The following is a 12,107-nucleotide window of genomic DNA, read 5'->3' as shown; positions in this document are numbered from 1 at the left end:
TCGCGGGGGCCGATCGGGGGCTCGCTGAGAAGTCGCAAAGCGAGAAGCTCTCCGAGACCGCCGCGGCTTTAGAGCGCAGTCTCGCTGCTGAGAAGCGTTTGAGAGTCTCGCTAAGGAATGAACAGGAGCACGTTTTGAAGATGCGTTTGCAACGTGAGACGCATGTCAAAGCAATAGCCGTCTTGAGTTACGAGCAAAAAGAAGCCCTCGCGGCCTCCGACGGCCTGCAGAACCACATTCACTCGCTGAGGGTGGAGAACGCTTGCACCAGCGCCAAATACAAAGCTTCGGAGACGGAATACCGCAAGGTCACGTCTCGGTACCACTCCCTCTCGGAGCGCTGTCGAGAACTGGCGGCGAAGAACGACGACCTCGTCTTTGAGAATCGAGCGGTCGCCGCCGATCTCGGCAACATGGTGGACAAACTCCGAGAATGTGAGCTGGAAAGTAGCAGGAGTCAGACGCGACTCCAGAAGGCTCTCAAAGAGGAGGAAGAAAGATGTCGGGTTTTAGAGGAGCGGGCCGGCCGGGCTGTCGACGCCCTCCAGAAGCAGAGGAGCATCTTTGAGAAACACGGGCGGGAGCTTGAGGACGCTTTGAGCAAACAGCTGCGACTCATGGATCGAAATCAGACGCTGAGTGTGGCTTTGCAGAACGCTGCGGACGCCAACTTGAGGCTGAAGAAACAACACGAGGAGGAAGCCGCTTTTCACGTCAAAAAGCTCGCTGATGCCCAATCGAAGATGCAGCAACAGGCTCGTTCCCCGGAGGGATGCAGACGGGTTCTTGGCCGGCCACTCGAGGCACACGCACTTTTTGCCGGCACGCACGCCGGCCTCGGGTCAAAATACCGGTAATTCGGAGGAAGTCACACGGCCTTGCAGCTTAGACGTTCCTGTCAAAAGAGACATTTGAGGTCAAATCAAGGAAAAATCTGTATGAAGCCGCAAAACATTTGAAGATTGTGATGAAGGAAACGTTGCGTTTGTATTAGTCAAGAGCTCACTAGAAAATATGCAGCATCCAATACTTTGACCTTCATTTTCTTCTACCTTTCCTCTTCCGTTTTTGGATTTTTTATAATTTTTCATAAATTTGTAGACTTTTGTGACTTTCTGATAAATTTCTTATATTATTGGCAATTTTATAAACATATTATTGTCATTTTCTTCCTCTCTTTTTCTTCCTTTTTTTGGACATTTTATGGCTATTTTTTGACATTTTTTCTGCCAAATTCTTTTTCTTTTCTTTTTTTATTTTCTGACATTTGTGGCGATTTTGTGAAGATTTTATGGTAATTTTGGGGATTTATTTTTTTGTTTTTAGACAGTTACTTATTAAACATTTTCTTTTCTGTTTTTTAAAAAATAATAATTTTTTGACTTGTTTTTGGACATTTTATGGTAACTTTTGAAACTTTTTTTCTGTTTTAAAAAAATACATTTACATTTCATACTTTTTGAACATGTTCTTTTATGCCTTTTAAAATTTTTAAATTACACTTTTTTGGCAATTCAAAAAATATGTTACTGTAATTTCTGCCTTTAATTTATTTATTTTTTTTAACTTTTTGAACATTTTCTTTTCTGACTTTTTTATTCAATTCTCTGACATTTTTTTGGTGGCAATTTCATGAAAATTTTATGGTAAATTTCTACGTTTCCTCTTATTTTTTTCAACATTTTAGGGTCACTTTTTGGACATCTTTAAATCATTTAAAAAAACAACAACTGTCCTCTTTTTCTGATCACTTAAAAAAATGGACTCTATTCATTTTTGTATTCTAAATCATTCATTAATTTGAAGAATATTTTAGCTTAAAAATACAAATAAATATGTAAAAAAAAAATACATTTCTACTAATTTATTATTATTATTTTTTAAAGAGATCCACTGGGACCCAAACGAGGGGGACTAGAGAGCATCATATGGTTCCAGAGAGGCAGCTTGCAGAGCTCTGCACTATGCAAATGAAAAATATTTTTGTCACCAAAGCAATAAAAGTGTTATTTTGTTGCCATCTTGGTGGCAAAGAGCTATGCTGAAGTGAATTGAGATTTTTCATTCAGACAAAAGTAGTGCTTCATCCCCATCTTGTGGCATCTTGGTGGCGTAATGACCCATGCTGCTTGCTACCTTGTACACTCACGGTGCAGGTTCAATTCCCAGTCCCGTAAGATCTGCGTTCGGTCATACACGATCATTACTGATAAAAATCAATGATGATCTCGTTAAAAAAAAATTCATAAAAAAATTTGAGTGAGGAAAAAAGCCCAAAAGAAAGATAAATAAGAGCCCACATCTGTGACAAAGCATTGTAAAATAGCCTAGGTGTGAAAATACATTTACTTACTGTACTAAGGCAACACGGCCTAACAGACGAATGGATGCTGCCATTAATTAAGCTCTCGCAGAATTACTCACCATTTTCTTGTTGAAAATGAACAGCGAGAAGAGTTTCGTGCATTTTTATCGGGTAAAGATGTTTGCGTTATTGAAAAGCCGGTAACAATAATAGACAAGAGATTGTTTAATGTCTTTAATAAAAGTCACTTTGGACAACAGATTAAAAAAAAAAAGATCCAAGGCACATGACCAATAAATGTGAAGGCTTTAAATTCATAATCCGCATTTCGTAGTTGCTGTTAACACATAATTTGTAAAATATTCATATCCAAGATTTGATTACTATTTTTTTTTTTGAAGAGCCTCCTTTAGTATTGGTATTCATGATGATTGGCCACCACGAAGTTCTCCACGCAGCTCTTGCAGCTCTGTGACAAGTTGCTCGAGAAGAGCGACATCATCTCGCAGCTCGGCACGGATCTCACCCGAAGACGCGTCCGTTTGCATTTGCTGCAAGATTGCAACAAACACGAAACAATTCACCTCTGAGGTTCTTACGACAGGATTTTAAAAATTAGATCGACTATATATACATTACTTACCCTTTTTTTAATTTTATTTTTTCTATGTGTAATCCTACATTTTTTTCACATACACACTTAAAATTGTAGGCTTGTAGGCTCTGTAATCTAATTGAGGCACATTTAAAAACATAACAGTAGAAAGGTCTCATTTGTCATGAAATGATTTAAAGAAATCACAATGGTAGTGATATTAAAACAATGAAGAACTTTGTAGCAATAACACTGCTGCCCGACGATTATTTAATTTTTTTTTTTTCTTCTTGAAATCGAATCCACGAAAGCATGTGCGGCACAAGAGTGGATTGTACCTTGGCTTTGGTGGCCACGCCCCTCAGGCTGAGGTGCGCTGAGGAGAGCATTTGAAGAGCTTCTGCAGGATTTGTTTTCTTCTTGCTGCAACTGATGCTCACTATGAAAACAAAAGGCATGTTCTAATGATTTCTCACAACTTTATCCACAATGAACAAGATAGGAAACAAGATAAATATCAATCTGCACACTTTATTTCTGTAAATCTCTAAACATAATTTGACTTTCTACAAGCTTCGTAGGAAAACCGTGTCCCGTAACTGATGAGCTATTTTATTTTTAGAACAAGTCCACATGCTATTTGTATTTGACCACATTCGAAGGTGAACAATTTTCATGAAGGTAGGGCTCATTAATCAAAATCAATTACAATTTCGATCATTACACTCGAGAAAAAAAAAAAAAAAAAAAAAAGATTAATACAAATTTTTTAATAATTTAAATTTATACATTAGCACCTTTAAAAAAAAAAATGAAATATCTAATTTAATAAACTTTGTTTTATCCAAAAGTAACTTGCATAATTACAGTGTTTCATTTGTCTTAATATCTTTTATATGATTTTTACATAAAAAAAAAATTTGCGGACCAAAAAAAAAAATAAAAAAAAAATCGCCCTACTGCACAGTTTTTGCCAACATGAATAAATAAATAAATATTATTTACTAATATATATATAATTAAATTCCATTTGGTCCAAAAGGAACATACATAATTAGTGTTCCTATTTGTTTTAATTGATCAAAATATTTTTTAATGTTTTCATTATCTGGTTTTGAACCAAAAAATAAATGATCGTCCTACTGCACTGTGCACAAGTTGCACTCTAAGTTTTTGCCAACACAAATAAATAAATATATATTATTATAAATTCTATTTGGTCCAAAAGGAACTTAAATAATTATAGTGTTTCAATTTTTTTTTAATTGGTCTTAATATTTTTAAATGCTTGAACATTTTCTTGTTTTGTACCAAAAAATAATCATTTGAAAAATAATCGAGCAGCCCTACATGAAGGATTATTTAATTAAATATATTTAGGACCCTGTGCTGTGTAACAATGCCCTTGACCTCCCCAAAAAAAAGAATGGTGAAGAAAAAAAAAAAAACTACAAATAAATAAATAATAAAAATGTGAATCCGTAGACGTGGAACACGAACGAGCATACAGGGGACGACCGTACATGGTCTAAATTCAGTGAAAACGTCCACAAATGGACGCGCTCACCTTCACCGATAGTGATGGCTCTTTTGATGACCTCCTTGAAAAGATGTGGCTCTTTTTCCCAGCCGCCAGCTTGAAGCTCACAGCGATGGGCCTTGCACAAGAACTGCAGGGCCTAAAAAACCAACCCCAAAAGCATTGCTTAATCAATCTTGCTATTCGCTTTGATTGAACATAGATTGTACTAGTAGGGAATTTGTAGGAAAACATTCTGAGCGCACAGACCTTCTCGCTGTCTTCTGCATTGGAGCTGTGGTGGCCACCGCCATACAGCACGGCATACTGCTGCCATATTTCAGCATCATTGCTGTGACGGGAACTGACCCGGCCCATCAGTTCCTTTAGTTTGGACGGCAAAGATGCCGTTTGCTCACCCTGGCTGTCTGTCAACTTTTCAACAACAGCCCGAACGAGGATGGTGATAATCTGAAACAGGCAAATACAACAAGCACAGTTACATATTGAAGAAATATTTAACATACAAATCATACGTGTTTTTTGGTACCTCTTCTATAATTTATGCTCTATTTTGTCAAGTCAAACGTTTTTTTTAATTTTTTTTTTACATGTTCTATGCTCACTAGTCAAAACACGGTATTCTGTTTATTATTGTGTTTGTGGAATATGAATTAAGCAGCTAAACACACCTGTTTTTATCCATCTCAGGGGGCGGCCATTTTGTCACTGCCGATTGAAAATGACATCACTGTTGCTCAGAGCTCAGGTGTAGCGAGCAAACTGGGTCGGCTTGCAAACGTCACATGACTAAACTCTGAAAACAGGTGAGCCGTGACCGGTCGTTACCTAAGCAACTGCGACGTCATTTTCAGTTGCAAGTGGCAAAATGGCCTTGTTGACTTCATTCATTCAAACCCAAACACGTATAAATATGTTTTTTTAATTCTTTGTCCTGCACTCCCCAAAACGTAGTTATACGTGTGTTTTTTTTTTTTTGCGAGAGCTTCTGACATGAAGAGGTTGCTAGAAGCAATGATAGCTATTTTAAAAAAAAACGGACAGCAGGTGGCAGCAGAGTATAAGAGATCAGCCAGGGCCATGTTGAAAAAGCTCTTTTTGCCAACGGGTCTGTGAATAATGAAGAAATTTAGCTATATTCTAATTCTAATGTTGCAAAACAGAAACAGATATAAATATACTTTTTTTTCCCCGATGAAAGAAGAGACTCTAATCTTTCTTTTGGTAGGTTCCATGTTAACGGAGATTATTAACATCATTAATTGGCAAAAGGTGCCAATTTAGTGGATTTAATAAAGATGTCAACGAAAAGTGTTCTTCCTTTACCTGGACGTCCTTGTATCCATTCCTGAGATCCATCAGACGATGGTAAGCCTTGATGGCTTCAGCAAAGGCGCCAATGTCAACACTGACAACAATGAAATTTTCCCAAATCTGCCAGTGTTCATAATTACACTTGAGGGCTTCCTGGAGGGTACGAAAGGCTTTGTTTCTAGAAGAAGAAAAAAAAAAAAGTCAAGGGGAAACAATTTCACTTTTGCAATGATGTTCATTTCAAAATGTTATTGAGGAGCTACGGTCAATGCCAAAATATTAGGATGTTCTTTTATACACAGTGCTGTAAGTAATGAATGTTTTGATTTGCTTATTTTCATTCCCAAAAATAACAAGTACTTGACTGCCATTTAGCTTTAGCTATAACCTCTATATGAACCATATCAGCTACAAGATTATAAATAACTACGTTTGACTGCATTGTCCCTGTCAAAGATTTGAATTAGAATTTTTGTAGCGACACAACATAACAGTCAAGTAGAATTATCACTCACTTATTTCGTAGGCGTATGTATGCTGTAGAAAGGTTGTTCCATGCTTCGGCATTCTAGATGCGCAATAAGGATAAAGTGGAGAAGAGAGCAGAGATGAGAAGGAAGTATATATTATATTAGTAGTCAACAGATGCTTTCAAAGTGAAGCGTGTGTGTAACGTTCGTTTATTTATGCATATTCCATTCATTCATTCTAACTAGTAAGTTTAGAAAATGAATGTGTTTGTTACGCTCCCTATAAAAATATGAAAACATATAATGTGCTATTTATTACTTTAGGCAGACTTTTAGGAGCAATTTGTGCAGAAACGTAAGACATTCTTTTTCCTCCCACTCTATACGCCAGCCAATCAAGACATTATGACCACTTGCTTTACGTAATGATATTTAATATCATTAAGAAAGGCAATTATGTTCAGTGTGTAGGTTTTCTTTTGCCAATTTGTTCTTGTTCTTTGCGGAGACTGAGCTGTTCCTAATATATTGACTCTTATTTAAAACCCTGGAGAACCCACAGGGTCAAATTTGGCCCCTATAAATTCTGCTACTCAAATAACAAAGACCTTTTTTTCTTTCTTTTTTTTTTACAAATTTAACTTCAAAAGTCCAGAGTGCCACTTCTGACCCCTGCATGGGGCCATCTAGTGGATGAATATTGCACTTACATGAGCCAGAGTGGTGGTGACAAGATGGCCGGCAACATGCTGTTTTGTTGAGCTGGAAATCAATCCAAACAAAACCATCTTCTCAGCAAACCATCAGATGGTAAAATTGTGTTTTTTTTGTTAATCTATTTCATATCATGTTGCAGAATGCCTAGGAGTATGTTTTACAAATATACATTTTGATAAATTAGCAACTCTGTGCTAGTTAAAAAAAAGGGTTAAAATTGAAAAAAACATATATTTTGGTGTTCAGTGCAGTCATTTAACGTATAATTCATAATTTTCCAAAGAAGAAAAGCGTTCTTGGGTTCTCCAGGGTTAAAGTAACTGAAATATTACAAACATGCCTATACCATGCTCAAGTAGCCAAGTGTTGTTGAACAAATACCAATCATTGTTAATGCCATTCTCAATTCCTATATTGGTACAATGTAGGGCTCAAAAATATGTATAGTTGTTATTCAAAAGGGGTTACATTATTTTCCTTCAGTCTAGACTTGAGAGACGAGACGGTGTGCGTGGAGAGAGATATGAGGGACCGAAAAGAAATGTGTTGTAAAGCGAGAGATTTATGCCTTTGTCATTTTTTTTTTTTTTGTAACATTTCATCAGTATGTTTATCTTGGTGCTCACATCTGGCTCCAGTCCCACACATCTTTGGAAAGCCTTGGCCGCTCCCTCGTAGCTCTCCAAGGCCAAGTAGGCACAACCGAGGGAAAACCACACACCGAGCTAAACACACACACACACGGAGAAGGTCACACAAAGCGTATGCATTCAGTTCAATTTGGATTTTCGGCTTAGATTTATAGTTACATTCACTTGGCAGGTGAATGTTCTAAATCAACAAGTTTATGGTGACGGGTGAAGTGATGCATAACATCCCGCCCCAGCAATATAGTGCAGAGAATAACTTGTACCTGCAGGGCGTTGATTTTGAGTGACTGTTCGAAGCAGTCGACGCACTGCTGGAAGTCCTTGTTGCGGAGATGCAGCAGGGCTTTGGAACGCATGGCTCTGGCGCTGCGATGGCCCGATAGCTCCCAAGCCCGGTCATAATACTGATGGTCCCTTAAAATGTCCCCGAGCAGGCAGTAAAGACTCGGCGTCTCCTTTTTCTCCAACTCCCTACGAACGATCTCTTCAGCCTTGAGCACACGGGAAAAAAAAACACACGTCGGGTTTGTTCTGGTTCAAATGAACAGTGGCATCATTCATTTGGAATGCCATAAATTCGAACCCTGGTGTGGTTCGCTTTACTTCAGCTCAAGTGTGAATGGCACAGGATCAACGATATGAATTATAAAGTGGCAAATTAGCGAGAAAAAACGAATTACACGGAGCGTAGCTATAGTCTAATGTGAGGATTGGTTGGTGGTTAATGGGACATGGTTTATAAATTAAAAAAGGCAGGATGGAGACTTGGATGGATTCATTCTTAATTAAACTTTACTCGTCATACATGGCAGCTAGAGCGACAACACTTCCTGATCCCCTATCAGCTGACTAACACTAACCAATCAGAAGCTAGCATACTTAAGGTAAATGTAAGTGAATGACTTGAGAGCAACAGATTCGCCACATTAACTTAGCTACTTGTATAAATATAAATAAATAAATAAAATGTATAAGTGTGGAAATAGTCATTCTGGAAACATAAATGTACAAGTAAATATACATTTGAACAAATTAACTTCAATGCTTGCAAGTTTTTACTTGCAAATTTACTACTTTATTAATTGGAAATTTGTGAGTTTTTTTCTCGGAATATTCCCCCCACCCCTGAGAAAAAAAAAAAAAAAAAAAGAATTATACGTGGCCCGAATACGCATTTTTTTTTAAGAACATCCATCCATTTTTCGTGATGCTTATTCATCACATTTTTCTAATAATTCTTGATATTGGAAGTTAGCAGATTGCCCTTTTTCTACGCTATTTTTAGAGATAGACCAATATGGTTTTTTTTGTTTTTTTACCAATGCCGATTATTAGTAGTCAAGGAGGCTGATAACCGATAGCCTATATTCGTTTTCAGTCAAGGGGGGGGTTATTAGTGTCAAAAAATGTTTTAATACAGATGCCAATCAATAGGAAGTGCATTTTCTGTTGCACAAATTGTTGATTTTTGGAATTCTCTATTAATCGAAATTGTGAGTTTGTATACCTTGCCATGTTGGCCAAGTCTCTCGTAGCATACGATGACATCTTCCCACAGCTGCAGCTTTTCGTAAATGAGTAGAGCTGAACTGACGCAGGCGAGGTCGGTCAAAAGAGTCGCCAACTGTTTCTGTAGAGAAAGGCAGACACGTCCTCATGGCAAGGGTTTTTTGTTCAAGCAGGCTGCAATCGATAAGGTCAACTCATGTGATCAATTGTCCTTTGAATTTAAAAACATTTCATAATTATTTGAAGAAAATAAATTTTGGGCTCATATCGAGACTGTTAAAAATGTACAAAATTTGAACATGATCTACACAAACAACTAATTTTATCTAGTGTCTCACCGTGAAAACAGCATCAATGAGAAATTATGTACTTGAGCTCCCATTTTTTTGTGATTAACTCTTTGACTGCCAGACGTTTTCAGAAACGGGATGTCGCCAGTGCCAGCCGATTTAAGCATTTTGACTGATCTTTCAAGGTCCATAGAAAATTATGTGTTTGGACTATGGAAACACACATACTACCAAATGAAAGATTGGACTCTCATCTTTCATCAGAAAAAAAAGTTTGTTTCTACCTTATTCCGTTTTTCAGTAATCAACAATAGAAAATGGTTAGTTTCACCTCTGTTTAAAAAAAAACGTCTTTTAACGTCTTTGGCACTCCTCCATAGGATTTTACTAAACGTTTTTGGCAGTCAAGAGTTAAAGTAGTATGTAAATTGAAAATATAATTCAGCATGAAAACAAAGCCCACCTTCAACCCCCTGGCAATAAAAAGGCCTTCTTTTTTTTCTCCCCATCGTGAAAAAAATGCATCACATCACCAGCTGCAATCAAGAGCTTCGACCTACTTTCTTGTCCCCAGGCTGCAATAAGGACTCTTCAATTCCAGCTTTATTGCTGTTATCAGTTATTATGTGGCGCCTGGGTGAGCGCGCTACTCCCCAAAATGCTTTTTCCCTCTTTCAGGCATTCCTCCTCCTTCAGAGTCTCAGACAAGTGTAAATTATTCTATTATTGCAGAGCCTTTTTTTAGACATATCTTTCGCATGTTATCATCTCTATTTGTCTTCCTAGCATTTATGATGCTTTGTGGCTCAACAGATGTTGACATTTGTTTTATAGTTGTGTCCTCATGCAATCATTTTGCTCAGCAAAACCATCGGCACCTTTGAAAAGGAGCCGATGGGCGAAGGCCAAAATGGGAAAACAGCAAAGTAAACATGGAATTCTCTTCAGTCTAAATCGGTTTAGAAAACATTCTGTGGTCTCACTTTGGTTTGGTTTGATGTAATCCATCCATCCATCATGAAACCTATTGGTGGTTTGCTATATACAGTACCTTGCAAAAGTATTCACCCCCCCAAGATTTTGTGTTTAACTTTCACATAACATTTCAATGAAATATATTCATGTTTGTGGTCGTATCGTGCCTAAATGTTAAAAAAATTCAAGGGGGTGAATACTTTTGCAATGTGTTTGAATTGTTGATCATAAATAAAATTCATTAAAATTAAAGGACTCCATCTGTAATTACCATGACTTATATGTCTGCCCAGTGCCAGGTGCACGTTTTTATGTATGTATTTCCATTTTGTAGACGGTAAGACGTAAAATCTTGTTACTGCTAGAATGTTACCTTGCTTTTTGTATTAGTACAAAACGGCAAGGTTGTTTATGCTAGTGAGCCACACATACAGAGTTAATGTGGAGTTCCATGTGTCGTCACCAACAATGCAATTTTCCAAGTCAAATATAGCCCTCTGTTCCGGCGAGACAACTAATTGTGTCACAGAAAAGCAAAAAAAAACAATCACACACTTAGTTACCTGGACAACCCATCTGGTCGGAGCATGGCAACAGTAAAAAACCTTCAGACGCTCAGTCAAGGGACAGTTCTTGTTTTCAAAATGGTCTACTATTGCCTGAAAGAGAAAAAAAATAGAACGTGCTGCAGAAAAAGACGTATTCCCTTTGAACTATAAAATCAAATTATTTCAATAAATGGACACGCTATTATCTTTGATTTGATTGCAAACGCTCCAAAATAGAGACCTCAAATCTCTCCTTTGATGGGCCTAGTATTAGGCCTACACAATACACTTGGCTCATTAGATACAACTCCATGAAATCACCGAAGGCAGAGAACATTTACATCAATGAAATCTAAAAATAACTATGGCGTGTGAAGGAGCTGCATCAAACTTTTTTTTTTTTTCAACTTCGGCTTTGGAATCCTTCCTAATGAGCAGTATACCGGATACTATTCCACATAAACAATACTGAAACAACTCTGTTCATTTCCTCTAATTATGCATATGACACAAATGCAATCCCACATAAAACTGGGTATAAAAATAAAACAACTGAATAATCCTAAAACAAAAGTTGTCCATAAATCTGACATTTCCATTTCAGTTTAAGGCACAACAAAAATAAATACATGATTTAGTTCCATTTGTATGCATGGCATGCTGTCGTCTTTATTGTAAAGAGAACAAAGCTAATTATTTCCTGGGATTGAAGAATATCTGTTGCTGCTTTACATACATTTTCGCATAGGACAGGATGTCCACACGAACCCAAACCTCTGAGGAAAAGTGTCGTAAGTGAGGAGGACACGCCAAATAGCGTCACAACCAAAGCTACTTGTGGTTTGGTGCCTACATTTGTTCTTCATTTATCTCGGTCTGGCACTTCAGACCAGACGTGGTATTGAACACAGAAACTTACATGAGCCAAAACAAGTCCTAAAAAGCCGCTGTTGCAGCTAAGCCGAATGGTGTTCAATGGGGTTGAGGTTAGGTTTCTTCCACATCAAACTCTTCAACCATGCCATTGCGACTCTTGTTGTGGGCTTTGGGACACATTCATGCTAACCAAAAATGGCAGCTAAACATTACAGTCTTCCTAAAATGCCACATCGTTGCCTAACAATGCAACAGTCATGCATCTAAGCCAGTTGATCACACACGAATCCAGGCAGATTCACTGTCATGAGTCATCTA

General features: G+C 37.6%; 1 protein-coding gene across 1 annotated transcript in view; it reads right to left on the bottom strand.

Moving 5' to 3' along the window:
- Positions 1–2,517: 2,517 nt before the first annotated feature.
- ttc27 (tetratricopeptide repeat domain 27) overlaps positions 2,518–12,107 on the bottom strand; it is a 33,506-nt gene continuing 23,916 nt past the window's right edge. Inside the window, exons 11-20 of the mRNA XM_077582953.1 lie at positions 10,929–11,024; positions 9,099–9,221; positions 7,855–8,082; positions 7,568–7,666; positions 6,270–6,322; positions 5,767–5,932; positions 4,690–4,890; positions 4,468–4,579; positions 3,239–3,339; positions 2,518–2,856 (exon numbers count right to left, since the gene is read on the bottom strand). Of these exons, the coding sequence (XP_077439079.1) occupies positions 2,728–2,856; positions 3,239–3,339; positions 4,468–4,579; positions 4,690–4,890; positions 5,767–5,932; positions 6,270–6,322; positions 7,568–7,666; positions 7,855–8,082; positions 9,099–9,221; positions 10,929–11,024 (1,308 nt within the window). The 3' untranslated portion in view covers positions 2,518–2,727. The remainder of the gene's footprint in view (positions 2,857–3,238; positions 3,340–4,467; positions 4,580–4,689; positions 4,891–5,766; positions 5,933–6,269; positions 6,323–7,567; positions 7,667–7,854; positions 8,083–9,098; positions 9,222–10,928; positions 11,025–12,107) is intronic.

This window comes from Vanacampus margaritifer, chromosome 12, assembly GCF_051991255.1.
Source record: "Vanacampus margaritifer isolate UIUO_Vmar chromosome 12, RoL_Vmar_1.0, whole genome shotgun sequence".
Lineage (NCBI taxonomy): Eukaryota > Metazoa > Chordata > Actinopteri > Syngnathiformes > Syngnathidae > Vanacampus > Vanacampus margaritifer.
The sequence above is the reverse complement of the archived record's forward strand: the minus strand, read 5'-3'. Positions and strand labels throughout refer to the sequence as shown.